At 36.4% G+C, this 24,389-nt stretch overlaps 1 protein-coding gene across 3 annotated transcripts in view; it reads left to right on the forward strand.

The window, feature by feature from the left end:
- The window catches only part of adam19a (ADAM metallopeptidase domain 19a), a 120,524-nt gene extending 100,882 nt beyond the window's left edge, over positions 1-19,642 (forward strand). Inside the window, exons 14-25 of one of the 3 annotated variants that reach the window (XR_010896499.1) lie at positions 1,235-1,430; positions 2,291-2,399; positions 2,847-3,051; positions 3,227-3,304; positions 6,837-6,945; positions 7,732-7,873; positions 12,031-12,127; positions 13,133-13,384; positions 13,580-13,761; positions 14,173-14,246; positions 17,954-18,002; positions 19,022-19,642. Coding sequence is in view for 2 of the 3 variants with exons in the window: in XM_067401865.1 (XP_067257966.1) it covers positions 1,235-1,430; positions 2,291-2,399; positions 2,847-3,051; positions 3,227-3,304; positions 6,837-6,945; positions 7,732-7,873; positions 12,031-12,127; positions 13,133-13,384; positions 13,580-13,761; positions 14,173-14,242 (1,440 nt within the window). In the remaining variant the exon portion in view is untranslated. The remainder of the gene's footprint in view (positions 1-1,234; positions 1,431-2,290; positions 2,400-2,846; positions 3,052-3,226; positions 3,305-6,836; positions 6,946-7,731; positions 7,874-12,030; positions 12,128-13,132; positions 13,385-13,579; positions 13,762-14,172; positions 14,247-17,953; positions 18,003-19,021) is intronic. The other 2 variants (XM_067401865.1, XM_067401866.1) reach the window with 2 other exon arrangements.
- The last annotated feature ends 4,747 nt before the right edge of the window (positions 19,643-24,389 follow it).

Genomic DNA, 24,389 nt, shown 5'->3' on the forward strand with positions numbered 1-24,389 from the left:
AATGTTAGTTCATGTTAGTTCTCAATGATGCTACATAACTTTATTTGAACAGCCTATAAAAATTGGCAGTTGTGGAAATTTACATAAGCCAAAACTTTAAAAGGGCTTTAAAAGTATTGTTAGGCCTAGTTAACTAGAGTGGAGGATATTGTTAAAGGCTACACAACCTTATTAAACTGTTCCAGGTACATTAAAAATACTAATGCTTACATGGAGAGACTATCATGCACTTTCCCAACTAATCCTAAACTAACTTTTCTTCACGGAATAAAAGCCATCTTTGTTCTCTTTATGGAACATTTTCCTTAAGGTGAATCTGAAAGAAAACGCACTTGGTTTCTACTGTTGCTATAGTAACGAACACAACTTGAATGTGCATCTGATTGATAAACCGCGCGCTCTTATTTCAGTGTTGTTAATGGTGTAGTTATTTCAGCAGTTTCCTTGCACATTCAGTTTAATGACATTACGTTCATAATTGCATTTCTCATTCACTGAACTGTGACACTTACATCATATGTTTGCTCCGTCCATGCAATAAATGCGCGCCTTGAAGTAATGTCAATGAACAATTTCCGACTTTTCCACGCAATAAAAGCGTTTTATTTCAACAGTAGTGACCGGGCAATGACTTGGCAGCTTTATCAATGGCTTGAGCAGTTTGACTCAGTCAGGACTATTGTTGTCTTAATAGAGAGCTGTCATATGCTCATGTGAACAGCAGTGGTCGTCCTGAGGAGAGCTCAAACGTGGGCTACAGACTGAGCACGAGCGCAATCCAGTGAAAGTCGGTAAAGTGCAGCCGCGCGTATCTGTGAATGAGAGCTGTGAGGGAAGGCGCAAAATAACGGCGCACAACGTCTCCATCAATTTGCGCATTTAGTAATTTAATGTTTATATATTTTGAAGCACCGAATCGCTATAGAATCGCGAAGTAATCTTTGCATTTTACATCGATTATCAACCAAAATAAACTATTCATGATTCAAAAAACATGTTTCAAGATCGATGCATATCTGCATCGTCAGGATTTGTAATCGATGCTTTGAGAAAACGAGTGAATCCTTACACCCTAGTTTCTAGTGAAGGATGTAGGCCTTGACTGTTTCCTCATTCTTGAGAAGAACCAGCTGACAGTTTCATATCCACTTTTTCTCTGTAGTTTGCCCACCAACTGCTCTTATTTTCTTTCATCAAAGTCCTCCAGTCTTTTTATCATGCCCTCTGCCCACAGCTGAAGCAGGCCGGCACCATGTGCCGTGGACCAGCAGGTGCCTGTGATCTGCCGGAATACTGTACGGGAGGTTCGCCCTACTGCCCCTCTAACGTTTACCTCCTAGACGGGTCATCATGTCAGCATGGTCATGCCTACTGCTATAATGGCATGTGTCTGACCCACGAACAGCAATGCCTGCAGCTGTGGGGTTATGGTAAGATGCTGTCTGTTTGTGCCTTTAGTTTGCAAGGAAATTTGCAGCATCTAGTTTAAGAGTTTTTAGATTTGGGCATGAAGACCTGGAAATATTGTCCATACACTATTGTTTAAATGTTTGGGGTCAGTGATCATCTTTTTTCTTTTATGCATCAAGGATGCACTAATTTGATCAAAAGTGACAGTAAAAACATCTGTAATGTTACAAAAGATTTCTGTTTCAAATAAATGTTGTTTTTATCTTTCTAATTAGCACAGAATCTAATAAAAATATATATATATATTATGGTGCTTTTAATTACCTAAAACAACTTCTAACAACAAAGTTTTTGATGTCCAATTGACCCTTTCAGTGTTTAGTCAGCACCAGTGATCAAATACTGCTTGATGTTGATTAATGAGAGCTCATGGCATTTGGCTGTGCACCTCCAGTGTGTTCTGGGCTCATGTCCAGTCAGGCTCTTTGGCTGTCAAACAGACACACATCACAGCAGACGTAGTTTGTCATTTGTTGGACGAGGGGGTGTTGACATGTTTGATGTTCACTGCGTGTTATATATTATCATATTAACAAATTTTAATTGAGCAGTTACTGTTTTATTGGATTTGATTTTTTTTTTTTTTTAATTATTGGATTATGTGTACATGGTACATGGTGGAATGTATCATAAAAGCTTTTGGTCACTTGAAACCTAATACTTCATCTTCAATTTAATAATATTATCACAAATCAAATATTAGCAAGAGGCATGAAGCCAACAAACCCCTGTTCACACTATGGGTCTGTTTCAGTCCCTGACTGTAATTGACATTTCTCTGAGTTAACGTTGGTTTAACTGAATAAGTAAATTTGTCCAGGTGCGCAGCCGGCACATGACGCCTGTTTTCAGGATGTGAACGCTGCGGGGAACGCCTTTGGAAACTGCGGCAAGGACAGTCATGGCAACTACATGAAGTGTGAGAAAAGGTAAAGTGCTATTTCAGTATTTCGACCAGCCATGTAAGCAATATGTTTCTGTCAAAGAACTTGCTGACCTGATGTGAAGCAAAATATGCAATTTCTGCAAATAGTAATTTGGGCTTGGACTTCTTTAAATTGTTATAGCACACTTATTTCTCTTGTGACTCCACCTATACATTAAAAAGAACAAACTAATCTATTTAAAAGAAAAATAACTAATTTATATACTGTTGTTTACAGCATTGCAGACTCAGCAGTTATGAACTGTTACAACTTGTCCAAAGTTACACTTTTTTTTTTATTATTCATCATTCTCATAACATAACAAATGTGATTTTAAGATCAGATTTTTTTTTTTTTTATCGTACTATTATCTAATTTCCCATGGCTGAATTTATGCTGAAATGGCTGTGAGCAAAGATACCTAGTCTCTCAAATCACATCTCCCAACAGAGATGCCAAATGCGGTAAGATACAGTGCCACAGTGCTGCCAAGAAACCAAAGGGCACCAATGCTGTATCCATAGACACCACCATCCGTACAGACGGCATTGAGGTAAAGTGCAGAGGCACCTTTGTTTACAGCACCCAGGATGGTCAGGGCGATCTTCCAGACCCTGGACTGGTCATGACAGGCACCAAGTGTGGAGAGGGGAAGGCAAGCTTTTTTTTTTTTTTAAAGCAATTTATTAAACAAAATCTATATATCTATATTACAAAATCTATATATCTATATTAAGTGGGCATGTGTCTCCACTTAATGTGTTAATAAAAGCATGTATTTTATGTTTTGCATTGAAGGGTCAATGTATTCTGTTTTTACTTACCTTCAGGTGTGCAAAGATCGCCGATGTCAAAATGCCTCTTTCACTGAGTTAGAAACCTGCATCGCCCGTTGCCATGGGCATGGGGTAAGTGATCATATATATATATATATAATTGTGTGTGTGTGTATATATATATATATATATATATATATATATATATATATATATATATATATATATATATATATATATATATATATTAGGGCTGTCAATAGATTAATATTTTTAATTGCGATTAATCACACACTTATTGTGAAATTAAGCATACACAATTTATCTGGTTTAACACCATTTTGCTATCATTGCCTATATCCAGCAAAGTAAACCATCAGATTGAAGTGTTATTCTCACAAAACTGTATTTTTCAGCTTTTTTCAAGGTAAATTTAGGTGTCTTTCCAAAAAAGGACACTTGCAGACTCCAAAAGGACACCAAATAACCAAATTATATGAGTCCATATAATTCATACATTTATGTACTCCAAAGCATGTACATCATAAAAATAAAAATAAAAATCACAGCCAAAAAACATTTCAGAATTCACAGTGTATAGTATGTGCAACAGCAAAGAGCTTGTTTACATTTTAGAAAAGTCAAGTTGCAAAACTGAACACGACCACATGGAGATGCCAAAAAAACCTAAACCAACCGCCTTGACCTGCATTTAAACAAAAGTACACAGCAACATACACAGGACATATCAAAACATTATCCTGAATGTGTGTGAAAACAACATGAATGTACTGAAATGTGTCTCTACATAAATACAATGTGCGATCACTCAGTGCATCAAGAGTGCTCATACATGATTTGTTTGTGCATCAACGGACTCACGCGTGCTTAATGTACTTAATGCACGTGACTCCTGTACGTCACTGCAATCGTCTTTACTTTGATTGCAATCCTCATCCATCAAGACTTTACTAGCGAGAGGCTGGTTTGCTTAATCCAGCCGAGAAACATAGTTTGCATTTCTTCTGGCTATACAGCAGAGGGATGTTTCGACGTTCTGTACAGACAGGAACAGCACGATGCAGGAAGGCTCACACTCTTCAGATATAATGACAGAATATTGACAGAGAGTTCGTGTTTTAAAGCAAAACAGACACTGGAATGAATAAGTCTCTATTCTCTCTGCCATCTCTGATGTAGCCTAATCAGCATGGACTTTTAAAGGGATAGTTCACCCAAAATGAAAATTTGATGTTTATCTGCTTACCCCCAGTGCATCCAAGATGTAGATGACTTTTTTTCTTCAGTCGAATGCAAATTATGATTTTTAACTGCAACCGCTGCCGTTTGTCAGTCAAATAATAGCAGTGATTGGGAACTTGAACAATAAGAGTCAAAAAAACTTCCATAGACAAATCCAAATTAAACCCTGCGGCTCTCGACGGCACATTGATGTCCTAAGACACGAAACGATCGGTTTGTGCGAGAAACCGAACAGTATTTATATCATTTTTTACCTCTAATACACCATGTCCAATTTCGTTCAACACTTGTGTGTGTGTGTGTAGTAAATATTACATTTATGTTTAAAATAAGACAAAATCGTGCAGCTGGAAGAAAATTAAACTTAAAGATACTGTATAGTTATAAAAAAGTATATAAAAAAGTCTTAATTTGCTTATCTTGTTTTGATATTTGTACTAGAAAGTTTGAACTAAAAGACCTTTTTTTTGCAGTGTAATAAAATGTTTTATTTAACATTTGACACTAGTAATGCAAAACCTTTTTTATGAATCATACAAATGTTTCTCCTAAATTATGGCTAAATAAAAGCTGCCTTAGTATTCCTTCTCACTTTGAGTTCCTCTTTAACCTAGACTGACTCATTGTGGATTTCACACATCTAAATCCTGCCCTTTGGGTTGCTCACATCCTGACACATACTGCCTCTTAAAAAAAAAACAACGCTTTTCTTATATTAGCTGAGCTATAGCATTTGATTTGTGTATTTTCTGGTCAAATAGTCTTAAACAGCCTTCAAGCCGTATAAACTCAAATTCTGTCTTTCTTAATCCCTTTGCCCTCCCTCTGTCTCTCTCTTTGTCAGCTTTTCTTTTATTTCTTTATTTCTTGCTTATTTACCCAGTCGCTTTTCAAAAGGGCAGCCAAATACGACAGGTCTTTGAGGGGAGATTAGAGATTCAGAAAGTGCTTTTTTATTATTCATTTGCATTATCGTTTGATTCATATTGATTGTATGGTTTAGGGAAGTGTGGATGGAGAATAAAGTGAGTGATCGTGGTATTTGCACACAGCACATTTTCTTTCCTTTCCACTGTTCCTGTCTTGCCTCTGGGTTAGATTGAAGCGTGTAAAATATTCCATGTTAAAAGAAATTCCATTAAGATGAAAGGCGGTATATTCTCTATTTGCCCTATACTCAAAGACATGACAAAAAATGATCCCTGCAACTGCAGCAATGAAAGTAAGGATAGGTAAATGGCAGCATATGATTTAAAAAACCTGAAACTTAATAAAGCAAATGTATTTAGACCAAATTATTGTGAACAGTTGTTAGTGGTGTAGCTCACCAAAAAATGGGTGGATTGTAAATGGCAGGAACTTATAAAACAGTAACCTTATGTTCATCCTTGTGTAAAGTTATAAGTTTTAGACTTTAAGTCAAGTAAATTATTTCCATTTATGTAGGATGAACTATCCCTTTAAAGGAGATTTAAGATGTTTTTATGTTAAAATACATGCTCTTAACCCAGTTTATTTTTCAGTGACTACTGTTAGTATGCAATTTCATGTGTTTATCTCCCCCAAAAGTGTAAACATTAAGCCCCTCCAAAGTTCAATTTTGGTGAACTGACCTGCGAATTCGCATAACATGAAGACATGTGACTAGTAGAAGATTGATACCCCAGGTGAAAAAAGTACACTTCCATAATGTACTTAAAGTGTTCTGTTTTTGTGCACTAAATTTGTACTTAATATACTAAAAATTCTTCTTTAGTACTTCTTAAGATAATCTTAAGAACATCTAAGTGTACTCAACTGTGCTATTTTGAGACACCATGAATAAGAACTAAAATGTGCTTTTAATATACTATCGTTCTTAAACAAAAATGTATTTATTTATCACTTGTAGTAGACTTGAACCCATCTTTGTATGAAACATGAGTTCAAGTGTACCACAAGTGGTAACTAAATACTTTTTTTTTTTTTTGTCACACTTTCAGGTGCACACGCTTTAGAGTTGATCGCAAACTCTGTATCAAACCTGAGTTGACAGAGAACATTTATACCGAGCATTGAACCTGATCTAAACAAGGATGGATTTGTATGAATCTCTAAACCTATTCTGAAACTCAGAGTTTGTTCAACTAGCTTCATGCAACAGGCTTCTTGTGCTGGTACAGTATCTTGTATGGGTTTGTTATGAGTGAGACAGTCTACTCAGCTGCTTACTCATGACAGCTAAAAGTATTCCTAATATGTCGAATCCTTTATTATTTTTGTAATTCCGCTAGGTGCCACTAGTGTCACAGAAACAACATACTTTAAGGACCAAAAATGCATGGCAAAGTTACATCCCAACCTTCCAGATAGAAATTCCTATTTGCCCTAATTCCTATGTGTCAATTTGTTATGCATGCAGGTGTGTAACAGTAATGGAAACTGCCACTGTAACCGTGGATGGGCTCCCCCCTTCTGTGAGAAACAAGGACTTGGGGGAAGTGTGGACAGTGGACCTGTGCAGTATGACAGTGAGTTCACCTTCAGCTTTCAGTGAACATGTGCCTCTGCTCTTGCTTATTTCTCTTCTATTCTTTAATCCATTTCATAGATAGATTTATCTGAGATTTTATCAGTCGAGTGCTTTATCCTTCTTTCTCACTTTCCCTTTCTTCCTCACACCTCTTATCAGATGTCACCATGACCATTAATCTCTACCATCCAGATTTTCTTCCCAGAACTCAGGCCAGTGATATCTTTGCTGTGTTGAAACATTTCAAGAGCTAATATAAGAATTTCTGAATGTATTACTCACTCATTTCATTTAATGTATGATTGTATCTGCCACACTTCCTGTTCTTTTTTAAAACTGTATATGTATGTTTTGAAACAGTATGTAATATGCTAAATATTTCATTCAGTAGTAATGCAGTCACATGACCCCACTACCGTTTGGGGTCAGTAAGACTTAAGCTAATAATCCTTCTTGTTCATGACTCACACTAAAAATGGAACATCAAATTGCATTGCATCGCGGGAGAGAGTATTTACCGGTTGTGTGCCGTACATTTGCAGAAATGCAGTAAGCCATTCAGTTATTCTATTCATATGCTAAATGCTGCTTTAAATTAGTATACTAAAGAGAGTAGTATGGTAGTTTGCTATTCTGAACATAGCTATAGACATTATAGTACAGAGTGAATTCCGTGCACACAAGATCTATTATTCAGAGTGGCAGATATTTGGCAAGCACTTCTCTTTGTGTTTTCTGTTGACCCTTGTCTAACAGTCGTTGCATGTTCTATATCTGTCCTCAGGTCAGGTGGGATTGGTTGTTGGGCTGCTCTTTGCTTTTCTAGTGCTTCTCCCTGCTGTACTTATTGCCTTCTACTGCATCAAGATAAAAAGCTCCTACTACCACAAGTGGAGAACACAGAGAGAGAAGAGCAAAGCCAGCAGGTATTACTGTAGCAACATACGCAAACATTTATGAAGTGCCTTTACAACGTTTTCAGACCCTATCACTGTTTTGTTAAAAACTGCATATCCATTTACATATCAAAAACCACAATTACAATGTGAAACCAGGTTCGTAGAAGTTCAAATGGATTAAAAAGCAAAAAAGCTGAAATTTTTCATCTTCATATAGTAGTATAAAAAGTAGTCAGTGGTTTCCTTTTTATTAAGTACACTGTATCAAGCTAAAATCTGTACTATTTCTTTTGATCATCTCTAGAATTTATATTTAGTCCAATTATGCAAATTCATTTGTTTGGACATGACTTTAGAGAGGTAAACCTGTTTGTATTTGTACAAACTGCACAGCAGAGCAAGGTTATAAAAGAACTTAGTTCTTTGCGATTACATTCATCAAAAACATGACTGGGCATTCAAGGTTGTTAGAGGTGCAGTGGCCTTCGGTGTCATCAGATGGAAGAAGTTTTGAACCATTCATTCTGAAACTGGCTGTTTAGATAAATTGGGTATTTGGTTCAAGGAAGGGCCCATTGAATTCACGCTGTGGATGAGAGAATAACTGAACTGAAGTGAGCAGTTTCAATTGTCTAGTACCACCTGTGGCATGCTGAGTCATTCAGCACAGTACTATCTTCTTAATGCAGATTCGTGGTATGACTGATTTCTAGAGTTTTTATTTATTCGATTCTTTGAAATACAAGCGACAACAGCATATTCGTATATTCTTTTGTCAAGCTCATTCATCTTATTCAAGGATATTTCTCTTTGAATAAAAAAAAAAAACGCTTGTAGAGCCCTGTGATTGTGTGGATGTTGCAATATCTAATATCAAAATGTCTTTTTTCCAGATGAATAACTCACTTCAGGTGAGTAGGCACACACCTCGGGACACATTTAAATCATGTTTTGCTTTGTTTGAAGCAGGACTTGAATTGCTTTTTGTAGATCGGCTATTGATGTCATGCCCAAAAAAGTGAAAAAATAATACGCTACTCTACGTGGATACAGGGACGTCTACCTAACATTCTTTTTTTTCTTTCTTTTTTTTGACAAAAATAGACATTTAAAAGAATATTTGAAGACTTCAGATGCAAAAGCCGCTAAACGCCACCTCCATCAAAAATGAGAATGATATTGAGCGAATGTTCTACGCACACATTATGGTGGTGTCCAATCCTGGTCCTGGAGGACCACTGTTCTGCAATTAAACACACCTGAACCAGCTAATCAAGGTCTTACTAGGCATACTAGAAACTTCCGGGAAGGTGTGTAGAGGCAAGTTGGAGCTAAACTCTGCAGGACAGTCCCTCCAGGACACCCCTACAGTATATGTTCATCAAATACTTTTGCTTTAAACCTGTTTAATCCCAGCCTCAGCCCATTCAGAAATACCGGCTCATTGGCAGAAACCTCTAAACACCACTTCCCTTTGCCAACAAAAACCTCTAAGTTCACAGAACTAAACAGAAGATGCAAATCGAATCATATGATTTCAAGATGAATGTCAGTGTGCATATGAGCTGGCTTTCAATTGTCAAGCTGCAAATTTTTATCCTGCTTAAAGAGATTTTTTTTTGAGCAAATCAAATTTGTTACATACTAATAAATTAACTTAAGTGACATGTCAGAAAATAAGGCATTTCAATAACTGACTAATAACCTTTACATTGCCATAAAAGTGAAATTACTGAGCATAACCTGTTAAAAAATGCTAATTTAAAAGAAAAATGTCAGATAAACTTAGAGGTTTTTGCATCTGAAGTCTTCATATTCGAATGAACACATTGATTTTAACTACAAAATTAGAACATAGTAGAAAAAAACTATGGAATAGTTGATAAAAATGGCTGATAAAAATGATACTTTTGGGAATCTTCTTTTTAAGCAGTATAGATGCCATGGCTTTTGTGAGTGGAGTACTTTTGTTGAACTGCGGTACAAAAATCAGTTGGAAAACCATCCATTCCCAAGGCTTTGCTGCTTTTCAGCTGATTAATGCCATTATAATAGAAGCCAAATTTCTTCAGGAGATATTGGTTTTTCAAGAATGTCTTCATTCCTATATCCAATATCTGAATTCCTCTGCTCAAGGAGCTGCTCATACCACTGACTTGCTAGATTATACATTTGGAAAAAAGTGAATTGGTCAATCTTCCTTTGATCCGTAACACTTTTCTTCTCTCAAGCCAAGATGTCAAATCCACTTTGAAGAGAATTTCTTTCCTTATGTTTTTTTGTTTGTTTGTTTGTTTGTTTTTTAATATGGTGCTCCGATGTTTCTGCACTATTAAAGACAAGAACCCCTTCTATTCATTCACACAATTAAGAATATCTGGCCCCTTCCTTTCAAACACTAGCCATAGACATAGCCATAGACTGGCTATGTTTCAAATCTATTTCAAGAACACATTTTCTTTGCCAAATTGCTTTCAAACTATTGTTTTATGACCTGCTTATAAGGACTTTTATAAGAAATAATAGTAGCTGTTCTTCAGAGGCAGTGATACAGCCCCCTGTCTTTCATCTCAGCTCCCCTAAAAATCTGTGATTAGTTCAGCTGTCAGCATCCTTTGAAATCTAATTATGTGATATCTCTTCACATTTGCTGAAAACAGCTGCAGTGAGATAACTGAGGTTACTTCACTCTGAATTTTCCCCTTAACAGTCGTTAAAAACATTAAAGTTTTGCGCATAAAGGGTTAGTTCAGAAAATTCTGTCATCATGCACTCACCCTCATGTTGTTCCAACCCTGCATGACTTTCTTTTTTTCTTTTATAGAACATAAAAAGACTCTTTCTTTTTTTTTTACAATGGAAGTCAGTGGTTACCAAAACTGTTTAGTTACCAATATTCTTCCAAATATCTTCTTTTATGTTCCACAGAACAAAGAAAGCCATACAGATTTGAAAGATATGGGTATTAAAAAATGATGACAGAATTTTTAGTTTTTTGGGTGAACTATCCCTTTAAGGCAATTGATGTAAGACTTGAAATTCCAGCTCTGTCCTGCTGCTCTAAATGGGCATGGTAAAATATGTTTCACATCTGTGTCAGTTAAGAAAAATCCATGAGGTATAAAAAGCCAAAAAAACAGAGATCTAGCACTTCAGAATTTTTACTAAGCTTCTAATGTACAGAAGATTGCATATTGAATGTTAGCTGAGGATGGAACGGGCACGGTTGCAATTCGAAATGTATTTTGGGAAATAATCTAAATTCAGAAAGAATAATCTTTGTGCACACTTAATGTTGGACAAAAAATGTCTAATTTTCAAGCATTCTTACTTCAAGAACTGATATTTGCACCTGATAAAGAACTGCTTGTAAGAATTAAATAATGAGAAACAGCACAAAGCACCATAAGCATATTTGACTCATACTCATGTTTACTCATACTCATATACTCATATTTTCTGTGCGCAGCTGCAATGAAGCATAATACTGGGGGGTTATTCTCAGCAATAATCTTTAGGGTTGGCAGGCAACACGGCAGAGGTTGAATAGAGCCAAATACAGAGTGATCCTTGAAGAAAACCCACACACAACCTCTGTCAAGAAAAAAGATTCTTTATTCAGTGTCAGAATGACCTGGAGCACATAGTCAAGATGATACTGGAATGGCTTTGGGACAAATAATGTCCTTGAGTATCCCAGTTAAAAAGATGCCTTAGAAATACTGTGGACAGACCTTTCATAACCATGCTGACAAGTTTGTGGGGATCTGCAAGGACAATTGGGAGAAAGCATCCAGGTGTGCAAAGCTAAGAGAATCACACCCAAGAACACCTGCTGTCATCACTGCCACATGGCATGCACAGCTATACATGGTTTGAATACTGATGCCAACAATAGATTTCAGTTTTTTCATACATGCATAATAATTCACATGTTCACTTTGTCCATCCTGAACTATGAATACTCTCCAAGTGCTTTCTGATGTCACTGTATAAACATACACTTGCTACCAAAATGATCAGTCTATTTTTATATAACATGCATAGAAAATTGTTATTATGGCAGTTTGGTATGGTATTATTTTGTTTTCTTAAATTCTGACAGAAATTTTGAAATCAATCTTCCTCTTCTATTTCCTTAAATTCTTCAATTTGTATGTTTTGTTTTTTAAATGTGTTCTCAGAAATGAGGGCACCATCGAAAAGGGGAAGAATGGACACTTAAACCCTGCATTCCATTTGAAGGTGGTGGGACCATCCAACGGAAATGCTAACCTTAAGGTATGGACACTTTAATTTCATGTCATAGATAAGGTCACTTTCATTTATAATTTAATGAGAATTATTACATTAATATGTTCTGTATACTACCATTCAAAAGTCTGAGGTCAGTTAGATTTTTTTTAATGTTTTTAAAAGTATCTTATGCTCACTGAGGCTGCATTTATTTAATAAAAAATACAGTAAAAAAATAGTAATATTGTGAAATATATAAATATTACTTTAATATAAATTTAAAAATAACTGATTTCTATTTCAGTATATTTTAAAAATGTTATTTATTCAGTTCAGTTGATGGCAAATCAAAGAATTTTCAGAATCCTTCCAGTCTTCAGTGTTACATGATCCTTTCTGATATGCTGATTTGATGTTCAAGTAACATTTATTACTATCAATGTTGAAAACAAAATACATTTTTTCAGGATTCTTTGAATAGAAAGTTCAAAAGAATAGCATTTATTTGCATATATATATATATATACACAGACAAACCAAACTTTATTAAGACACCTTTATTCAGACACCATTCATGTTCAATAATTTTTGGTTCCAAATTATCAATTTTATTGATAGTCCACTCTATGAAGAATTTTTGGGTATAATATGTCACAGTTTACTTTATTTTGCTATCCTCACTTACATAAATGAACTGAAGTGTCCTGCACCCACTAGTAAAAATATATAAATTTAGTAAAAATATCACATTTTTAGTTTGAATATATATATATATAATATATATATACATATATATTAGTAACATTATAAATATCTTTACAGTCACTTTTTCATTTCTAAAAATGTTTACTATGGTATGATAAAGCAAAAAGGATTTATCATATGCCTTTACCAATGTCCTCTGTCAAGACATTGGCCCATTGAATTTGTGCAGTTTTATCAGTTTTAAATTTTGTGATGGATTTGTTTTGTTTTAACAATGTTGATTTAATTACAATTTTCAAATCATAGCATCACCAATATCATGTCACTTTTTTTTTTCCTCCCAAGCTACCTCACACCAGTAAGGAGGTGCTTCCTCTGAGGCCAAATCCAGCCTCCAACGGTACTCAGCCAGTCAATATTGTCCGTCCCCTCCGGCCGGCTCCGTCACCATCCCTGAGCAACATCAAAGGACCTCGACCTCCTCCACCTATCGGCAAGGCACCCAACTCACCCAGCAAACCCAAATCTGTAGCATCACCTCAGAAACTTAGTCCTCCCAAGAAGCCTCTGCCCCTCAACCCTTCTCGCACACCACTGGTGAGAGTTCAGTTTCCTCAAATTCTTTGGTTTAATCAAAATCACTGTAGGAGCCAAAGCAGGTCACGATCTCAAACAAATTCTGCTTAAAACACCTGCTTTAATCTGTATTGAAACAATCTGAGAACATGCTGTCTGAAATACTAAACAAAGGACAACTCAAATTCTTATTCACTTGTTTACTCTCTCATACAGATGGTATCAGAACAACAGCCTAGACCCCCATCTACACCCCCAAAGAGGCCTCTTCCTCTCAGCCCAGCTCGTGGAGCACAGCCCAAACCCTCGGGTGGGGGCCTCATGGTGGTGATGCCCCCTGCAGTTGGCCCCAAGCCTGTGGGAAAGGTGACCGCCGTTCCCCCTTTGAAGGCATTCCAGTAAGTAAACACATCAAAAGTTCTGGAAAAGAGGACAAGTACATTTGAAGGGCTTAAACTGATATGAAACGAAAGTTGCGATAGTCTTTTCTTCCCTATTGCGATGTATATGAAATGGCTTCTTGAACAAGAAAAAAATGCAGGGAGGGACTTGATTTTGTCCATCAGAAATTGTTCGGATGATTGGATCATTGTCTTTCGCTGTTGCTGCAATCTCTTGTGAGTGACAGATTGTCCCATCCTCACGTCAGTAAAAGTGTCATCAGAAAAGAGAAGAAATGCGTTGTGTTGAGAATCTGTTTTGATTAACAATTATGAGGGCACAGCATTTATACTAAATACTGCAATATTCCATAAAAAAATAAGAACTGTCAATTTTGATTTTATGGTGACTTTATCATTAAAATATAGCTGCAGAGATGGCAGGCCACTCCTACCAGTGGCTTTAGGAAAACAATTCACGGTGGCCACATACATTTAAGCAGGTAAATATAAGAGGACTATTTCAAAGTCTGTTGCATGTCACTCTTCATGCTGACAGCTGGTGGTGCTGCGACCTTGCACCACAATATGCACATCCATGTGATCAGCCTCCATTACCAAACAAACAACACCAATTTGATCCAAATCAGGCAATGAACTTAGAAGATATCAGACTCTTTCTGTTTTCCTTTTTTCCTTTTGAATGACATTGCCATGGCAATGTCATTCAAGATATCCGAAATCTGTTTGCAATTTACCATCCTCAATAGCTATGTTTACAAGCACCCAAATAATCCATTAGTAATAGTACTGATGGCTCAATTTGTTTGAAAAGCATTCATGTAAACACCTCAGTCCAGGGATGCACAATTCTGCCAACACATCTGTCTTGTAATTATCAAGTGCTCCTAAAGTGCTCATAATAAGCTGGTTCAGCTATGTTTGATCAGGATTAGTGCTGAACTTTGCAGGAATGTAGATCTCCAGGAACAGGATTGGGCACCCCTGCCTTTGTCCAGGGGTTTTCAAACCTGTCCTGGAGGACCCCCAGCCCTGCACATTTTGTATGTCTCCCTTATTTGACACTCCCACTTCAGGTCTTGAATCAGGTGTGTTAGATGAGTTAGACATACAAAATGTGCAATGCTGGACCTGAATGAAATTTGGATCGGATTGGATTGTACCTGAAATAAACTGATCAATAGGGGAAAAAAAGCTAAGCATGTAGATGCTTGAATTTGTCAACTTTCTATTTAGATATGCCATCAAGGTATGTCATCTTGTGACAATAAATGAAAATGTGAATTGCATTGAAAAGTTTAGGGCTTTCAGAATCTGAAATCAGATGGTATTCATCCAGACTGGCAAACCTTCGGGTTGAAAGTCCGACTCTCTTACCATTAGGCCACAACTGCCCTATGTAAACATACCTAATTGTCTTGGCATTGTGATGACCAAGTTTGGTGACGATCACTTGGACAGCGGTCCTGTGTGTTTTCAAGCAGTCCTGAAGCCAGAGATGGCCACTTAAGTTAGTGACTCCGACTCGAGTCGCATTTTAATAGACTTCAGACTTGACTCAGACTCGACCTGAAATAACTTCAGACTTGACTCAACTCGATACAAAGGACTCGTGAATATAACAAAAATAAAACGAGTCTTTTATCCTTAACTACTAATATCATAAATAAAGAATTTGTGTTTTATTTGAATGGTTTTATGCATCACATATATTTCCCTACATGTCATTGTAAATCGGACCTTTGTCATAAAATTTGATTACGTTTGTCCGTGTATTGCGCATAAACTCCGAAATGTCATAAGAATCCTATGAAACATGATGTGAGCCACCATGCCATATGTTCTCACATTTGGGTTTATTAACATGTCAGATCGGCTAGATGCAAAGAATGTGGAAAAACTAGACACTGGAACAAAAACATAACATTTTATGAGACATCATCACATTAATTCACACAGCTAACATTAGCTATTATACTGCAGTGTAGCTGCAAGGCTTATTTGGATTGCAAGCCTGTTAAATTATGAACAAAAAAATCTAACCTTTAAACGTAGCACTACATTTTATCAGTCTTTTTGTATATATGTAGCTTTACTAACTATAATGTGTGTCCATGAGCGAGAGATAGAAAGAGATGTTAATCCATTTATTACTTAAAGAACATATTTTAACATATCACAATTTGCATGCGTACAGTTTTCTATTGACTTAAACATTCCGAGGTTTGATATTTTCTGATAATGACTGACATAAATAACAATGCCGCGGTATAAGAAACTGCTGTATAACAAACCGTGACCGGCGCCATCTTGTGTCCACTTAGCGACTGTATTGAAAAGGACTACTCATGTTGCCAGTACTATTGTTTTGTACATTGTAATTGATTATAAAGTAACAAGCTGGATGTACATTATCCCTTACATCTTAAGACCTTTATCACAAACAAAACAGATGATAGATCATGTTATTTTGTTTATATAACACAATTACGATAAAAAATAGGATTTGAGTATGAGAATTTTATTTTTAATTAATTTATTTTAAATGCCCTGAGACTCGACTCGTCTCATGACAAAAGACTCCAGACTTGACTCTGGCTGCGTTTACACTGGCACAAAAAAATCCGATCTTTTGCTCACATCTGACACAGATCGGAATTAGGTGTACACGTGTAAACACAAAATCCACATGAGATCTGATTTTTTCGCATCCAATCTAAGCCACTTCCAAATGTGGTTTTAAATCTGATACATATCCCATCTCTGGACATGCGACCTGCGTCGAAACGCGCATATCCGATTCCCATTGGAATTCCAAGCCATCACAACGCAAGGGCGACATGTTTGCTCCCAAAAAGGTAGCTTTAATGTTGTATTATAAAGCAGACGTGCCTGTATGCACTCGCACTAAAAATTCACAGCTTAGGTGGGAACTTTATATGTCTAGCATTATCTATTTTTCTAGAAAGAAATTGTGCACACATACATTCAGCAGCTGAATGTCAACCGCCCGGTTAATTTAAAAGAGAGCGCCGTGTTGTTGATTTTCTTATAAGCCAAAAGATTCACTGTAGCTACTCTCTCTCTCTCTCTGTCTCTCTCCCTAGCTCGCTCGAATTCATTAAAAAGAATGTGATTCTAAAACCGATAACTGTAGATAAAATATCAAACGTAAATTACCTTTATTTTCCGGTCTATATCCGTTCAGTCAGAATTCGTACTGTAATACATCCATGACACTGACAGTTAACTTATCCATTCTGACAGATAGGCTAATCATGGCCACTTGATGAAATATATAAATAATCTTAATTGCACAGCCATTCAAAAGCCGAGGATCTACTATGTGCATGTAAAACTATCAATGACAGTCATTTTGGGACAGGAAGTAATGTAAACACAGATATCAGATACCAGTAAATGTAAACACACTGGCCAAAAAATCGGATATGGTCAAAACATCGGATCTGTGCATTCAGACTTGCAGTGTAAATGCAGCCTCTGACTCCAGATGAAAGACTTGTGAACATCTCTTGATTAGCTGGTTCAGGTGTGCTTGATTAGGGTCTCTGCAGGACCGTGGGTCCCCAGGAGCAGGGTTGAAGTCCTCTGCTAGGACTGGGATGGGCAAACTCGGTCCTGGAGGGCCTGCAGAGTTTTCTCCAACCCTAATCAAACACACCTGAACCAGCTAATCGATGTCTTCAGGATTCCTAGAAAGCTACAGGCAGGTGAGTTTTACCAGGTTTGGAACTAAACTCTAGGACAGAGTTTGCCCATCCCTGCCCTAGGAATAGTAGTTAAAAGTTCACTGCATTTCCTTTTAACAAAATTCCAAAACAACCACTTTCCTGTTGGGCAGAGCTAATACATGGAAGTGCAGAAGTTGTTCAGGTGAGAATGAGAATAATATGTGTATTGAGTTTCGTAGATGTATATACATGTATGTACGGTACATGAGCCAAGTTTATATACTACATAAATGAAGCGCTGCAGGCTTCGCTGCCTGCATCATATCTTTTCTACTTCCAATTTGTGACTCATTTTCGCAGCAAATTATGTAAATTGTGACGCCATTAGCAGTTAGCAGTTGATTGAACAGTTACTCTCCAGTAAGAAAGGCAGTCCTAATTAGTGAAAGTCTGTCTGTCCTAATTATTTGATGCTTTGTTTTTCTTTGCCAAACCAGACGGATCAGAGACATTGTTAAATACAATAACCATTCTGAACAATGGGTGGTGAGTTGTGCAGTTTGGATATTTTATGGGATTCTTTTCACCTCCCTACCTACTCTTGAGCACAGTAAATATAGAACTGAATTTTTTTACTGCACATCAAACGTTTGGATGGGTTTTTACTCATTGATATACAGCAGTAGGTTTTATGGGGAATTACACATGCCCAATTGGAATCTCCTAAGCAGCGACATTGTCTCTCCTTTTCTCTCCTGGAGTCTCCATATCAATGTTAGTCCACTATTAGTTCTTAAAAGCAGCCGTCTTGCACTTATTTTCAGAAATAACTGCTCCTACATGCAGCCAGGCCTCATTTCTGTTTGTCTCCTGCACTACATGCTCCTACAATCTAAGAACAACCGGATCTCACAGAGTTTCAGCTTGTGAAGATAGAGCTGTTCGCAGCTTCCCAGTGGCGGCAGAAGCTTAGTACTATGTTGTGATAAAAGGACACATTCATTTTCAACACATAACTGTGAGACTCTGAGGAATCTAATGTATATACTGCAAACTGCATTTCATTTTGACAGGCATAGGTGGTTAGTTTGAAATGATGGTCAACTTTGGAAAGGCCTTCAGTTAACAGATCTTGTGAGAAATACGAGATAAAGTAAGATAAGCACTTACTATCATTCCTGCTTTTACAGAAATTCTAAACCCTGACAGAATATTTAGATTGTTGCTTTGTATACTTGATACTTTCATTAAGCTTTTATGGCCCATATAGTATGAAATGGGTAAATATGGAGCACTTACTCGAGAAGGAAAAATAAACATTTTATTCAAAGGAACTGAGCAAAAAAAAAAAAGTATGCCATGGCTAGAAGGTGTATGTTTATAGAATTATAATAAAAGGCCTTTACTTTCTAAAAAGGTATGAACTATTAATCAGAGGGTGTGCATGTTGTGTACAACATTTTGATTAAATGCCTTAGAAATTAATGTATCAATGTATCATTACTTGTTTTCACTTTTTGTAACTCAGAAATCTAGTTTTAACTAGTGTTTTTTTTCTCTTTCAGACCTGTTTCAGGACCCAAACCACTCATAGTTCCGTCCACTTTCCGAAAATGACGCTTGCAGGATTCATTTTGAAAGACTGCAGCCAGCCTATTTGCACTAAATAAGGACCCTTGGTGACTGTTACTATATGGAGCTGTCTCGCAGGGGATGGAAGAGCATGGTGCTAGGGCCATGGACGAGGCCTCGCAAACCGGCGTTCAAACACAGTCGGGCACAGCAGAGATGACGCGGTTTTGCATGAAAACATGCAAACTGAGAAAGTTTTGGATTAAACCATTACATTGCCAAAACCGACTTTTTATCACCTTGCAAAATTTTTTTACTTATTTGTTGTTGCGTTTTAATGTTATGCCTTTGTCTTGTTTACATTTCTTGTTTGACTATCATCTATTTGTCAAGTGCCAAAGATGTTGTTTTGTTTAATGCTTTGATTGTTTAATTTGTTGTACCGTGCTGTACGAGATTTTGTGTTTGGTACATAAAATATGTTATACATTTTTAGTAAAGGCGCCATGTTGTTGTGTTTGTCCTCACTTTATTGCAGACTTTACATCAGGTCTCATTCTTTATATTATCAGGTCAAAAAAAAAAAAAAGATTTGCAGTGGAAAAAATAAGTTCTTGAATAATGGAAATGTTTAAATAATAAAAAAAACAAAAAAAAACAAAGTTAAGGCTAAGTGTGTAATTTCTGTGCAAAATTGATAATGCAAAAATAATGACAAACAGGTTTTCCAAACATTCTTACAGTAAGTTTAACTAAATGCGAGTACGTCAACTTGTTCTACTAACCGAACCCTAAGCTAACAGTCTACTACATACGCTAATGAGAGTTAGTTGACATGTAGTTCCAAAGTTACTTATAATTAGTAGAATATTGTAAATGGGACCATCAAAAAAAGTGTAACTCTAAATGGTAGTGGTATTTTTGTGTATAAATGAGGAGTAATAAATTAAAACTGGTTTCCTGAACAAAGACTATAAGATAAAACTTGGATTAGACAGCTATGAAAATGGAGACCCGTCGCTGAACACTAATTTGTGAGAACACTGTTACAGCACTGACATTAGTCCATAAACGTGCTTCTGCATGGCCTCAGGAGCTCTAAACGGGCTTTATAAAAAAAAGACTTGTGTGCTGTTCCTGTGAATGGACTGATAATGTATCTGACAAATGAACTGCTGGCGGATCTTACCAATCAATGCATTCTCCTAAACTCAGCATAACTTTTACTGAATCATTGTCAGTGCGGACAGAAATATTTTTAGTGAATCATTGCTGAAGTGCAGTAAATCTATTTTGCAGACATCGTAATGTGATTATTGATTAGCGTAATGTGAATGCATATTTCCCTTATTTATAATAGAAAAAAATGATGTATAATGTATGATTTCAATGATATGAGATACCATTTATAATGGCTAAAACATGTTGTTCGGACCTTTAGCAGAAAGTTTAGCCTTGAAATCATATGCATGACGTTCATAAAAGGTGGGCTTCAACACCCTTTGTGGTCAGCCTTGAGCTCCGCTATTAAGATGTACAAGAAAAGCTCTGCCCACCTGCATGAAATGGTGGCTCACTGCAACTGAATTGCAAACCCTAGAGAGGTTTCTGTTTGATTTGCAGCTCATTACACACAGTCAGACCTGCCTCACCCCCTCATATGGACCGATAAAGCTCCACTGACAGCTGTGGCTGGTGCATTTTAGGGCAGGGAGGAGCTGAATCTATGCTGTCAGCAGAAACCCTCATCGCTCTAAATTGACGAGCAGCCTTTCCGCCTCAATTTTTGTTTTTACTTGAAATGAATCCTGCACAGTGTCGTGGCCATATTCAGTCTGCTGAGCAGACACTTCTCACACTGTGCTTTTACATTGCATTGTATTGGTTTTAATTAAATTTAGTTTCTCACTCTCCTACATGCCCTGAGTCCATCCTTCTCATGTCTTTGGGAGATGGTGTGTGATTAATTATGTAGGAAAAGGTAAAGGAGCTGTTAAGTCAGGGGAGGAAATTGAGCAGTGTAGTAGAAAATAGGACTGAATCACCCACTCTCAATATCAGCGGCTATGCTCTCTTTAATAAAAGAGGACACTAAAATGCTTCTGCAGTCAGTGTGATTTAAACAATGTTACAAATATAGAAAAAGGAGGGGGATATAGAAATTTACATTCCCGAGGCCTGAAAATAAAAAAATGGCATGTTTAAATTCAGTTTTGTTTATTATGATATATACACTTTAAAAAATGCTGGGTTAAAAACAACCCAAGTTGGGTTGAAAATGGACAAACCCAGCGATTGGGTTGTTTTAACCCAGCAGTTGGGTTAAATGTTTGCCCAACCTGCTGGGTAGTTTTATTTAAACCAACTATTATTTAAAAATTTCTATATGGCTAGCTTAAAATGAACCCAAAATAGTTGGGAAATTAAAAACCAGATGCAATTAGAGACAATAATAATAGACAAAAGGTGAATGTTTATTAATAAGCTTTAATATTTTATTAATAATAGTTTAATAGTTTATTAATATAAATTTATTAATAAGCAATTTAATAAATGTTTATTGTTTAATAATTATTCATTGAACATTAATAAATGTTCATTTCTAACATACTTTGGGTTATTTTAATTAAGCAATACAGTAATTTTTAAACAATAGTTGAGTTAAATAAAACTACCCAGCAGGTTGGGCAAACATTTAACCCTACCGCTGGGTTAAAACAACCCAATTGCTGGGTTTGTCCATTTTCAACCCAACTTGGGTTGTTTTTAACCCAGCATTTTTTAGAGCGTAGAATGTGTAAAGTGGACCATAAAAATAAATTGTAACCAAAAAAATATTAGATAAACATCATCATAATAAAGTAGACTTAATAGTCTGAACAGAGCTTAAATTTAAATTACAAATAATATTAAAACATTCTAAATTTTAAAAAGGTCCTTAATGATTGTTTGAGTAATACTTTACAATAAGGTTTCTTTAGTTTACATTAGTTAACTAATGAGCAATACATTTGTTACAGTATTTATTAATCCTTGTTAATGTTAGTTAAAAAAATAAATAACTGTTTGTTGTTAGTTTGTGTTACCTCTGGTCCATTCCATACCATCCATTGTTTTACACTCTAAAACATGCTGTGTTTGTACATTTTCAACCCAGGTTGGGTTGTTTTAGAGTGTAAGATTAATGAATGCTTTAGAAATATTTTCATTGTTATTTCATGAACCTTATAAAGTGTTACAATTAATAGTGTGTGATTTTAATTGTTATATGTAGTCAAGAAGGTCAAGACCTCTGAGGTGGGACAGGCCATTTTTACCCTTTTTAATTGGGGAGAAACAGAAACTTGATGTTTAAAACTAGCTACTTTTCATTGTAGCTTAATGTTATGTTAGGTAATAGTTTATTGGACATATCTAAGAGTCAGTGTTGGGGAAAGTTTTTTTTAAAAGTAATGCATTACAATATTGTGTTACTTCCTAAATTACTTTTATGGAAAGTAACGTGCTATATTACGTTTGCGTTACTTTTTCTCATGGGCTTAGCTTAATTGTTTTTTTTTTAACAAAAAAATATATTTTTTGCAAATATAAAGGCCCTTTTACATCTGTGTTCTTTAACATATTTAATTATTGCAGGTTTAATATTCTGAGTTTGCATTTTACTGTTTGCATTTATTTTGAGGAATACTGAATCTGTTTTTGTCCAAGTGAGATAAGTAAACGCATTCTCACATTTAGTCTAGAACTACAATAACCATTATGTTCACACAGCGCACACAACGCCTCTGAACCTCACTCCCGATTTCTCTCAACATGGGGACAGGAGAGGTGTCAGTCGATAAATGGGAAAACAAAGTAACTTGCATTACCTATTTGAAAAAGTAACTCCGCTATTTTGTTGTAAATACAAAAGTAATGTGTTACTTTACTAGTTACTTTAAAAAAGTAATCTGATTACATAAATCGCGTTACTTGTAGTTATTTGTAGTTCTTGCAAGTTCTTGCCTGTGTTGCTTAGGATACTAATTGGTACTGCATTCACATATAGAGCACTGTTTTTACTGACTATTATTGTTAGAATCCCGCAAAACTTTGATGACCGAACAGATGCAGCTATACAGCACAGACAAGCAATTGCCCAGAGAAATGAACTAGCACTAAACTTGATTCTTCTCCATTTTATAGCATATCCCACAAAAGGATTAACAAGAAGAGAAAGACCATGTTCGTATTAGCTATTTGGAGGGGATACAGCATCTTACATAGAGCCATATGCTCTGAGACATCAATGTTAATGTGAATAGATCATTGGTGAGTCTATAGCGCTGGAGGCCACGGTATGTTCTTTAGCTTCAAGACAAGTGCAGAATGAAACAACTGAGTAAGAGGTAATTCAATAGAGCGTAATCCAATTGAGTTAAGCAGAGAACAATGGGACAAAGTGTAATTGAAACATAATGTAATGCAGTAGCATTCAATTCAACAGAACATGTTATAAGAACAAATAATTATAACCTAGAACAAGTAGAAATGTCACTGCACTGGGTCACACATGAGATTAGAGTGCGTCTCGGCTTATAAATTGAAGCAAAGTGATCTTCGCACAAGCCAGTCGCACTGAGATTTTACAGCAGTAATTCCTCAGCGGCCCGCAAACAGGGCACTTAAGTCTGATTTTAATTACATTTGTTGGGGGAAAACCATCAACAGTATTGAGGCATCAATGCTGTGCTACAATTTATGTTTAAATATTGATCTCGCCTGACTGGTGATCTCTAATTCTGCGGACCGCATGGAAGAACAAAACCTCCCATTACAACATCATCAAGGTTACGTCTGGCAACATGCCTGTGAAAGTGAGCTGATCTTGGTCTGGTCTGAGCAGATGTTGGTCAGGTGAGTCTGGGAGTAGTGCGCTCGATATTAAAGATGCACTTTGAAGAAAGAGAGAAGACATTAATAATTGACGCAGGCCGCCTGTAATCAATTTGGTATGTCTACCACAGTACAGCACAGCTTTTGGACTTAGCAGAGCTCCATTTGAGACTGAATGTAAAATAGTAGGCTATACGATGAGTATAGAGCCTGTCAGCCTTTTACTCACTGCATTTTATCAAATGGCATAGATTGTGGAATTTCCAACAGTTTTTCATTGTTGTTACTGCCATTGCTTTGGTGCCAAAGCATGTGGTTTTGAAAGCCAAAGCGGAACATAAGTGACAGTTTTCTATTTTAGAAACGTAAAATCTCTTGCTCAAAAGCTCAAGAGTGGCAGAACTGAATTGATCTCAATTGCTGCTGTTCTCTCACCCAACCTCTGAATCAGACCTTTAATCCTTTGGATAGCAGCTCAGAAATGTC

The sequence above is a fragment of the Chanodichthys erythropterus genome, chromosome 11, assembly GCF_024489055.1.
Source record: "Chanodichthys erythropterus isolate Z2021 chromosome 11, ASM2448905v1, whole genome shotgun sequence".
Taxonomy (NCBI): domain Eukaryota; kingdom Metazoa; phylum Chordata; class Actinopteri; order Cypriniformes; family Xenocyprididae; genus Chanodichthys; species Chanodichthys erythropterus.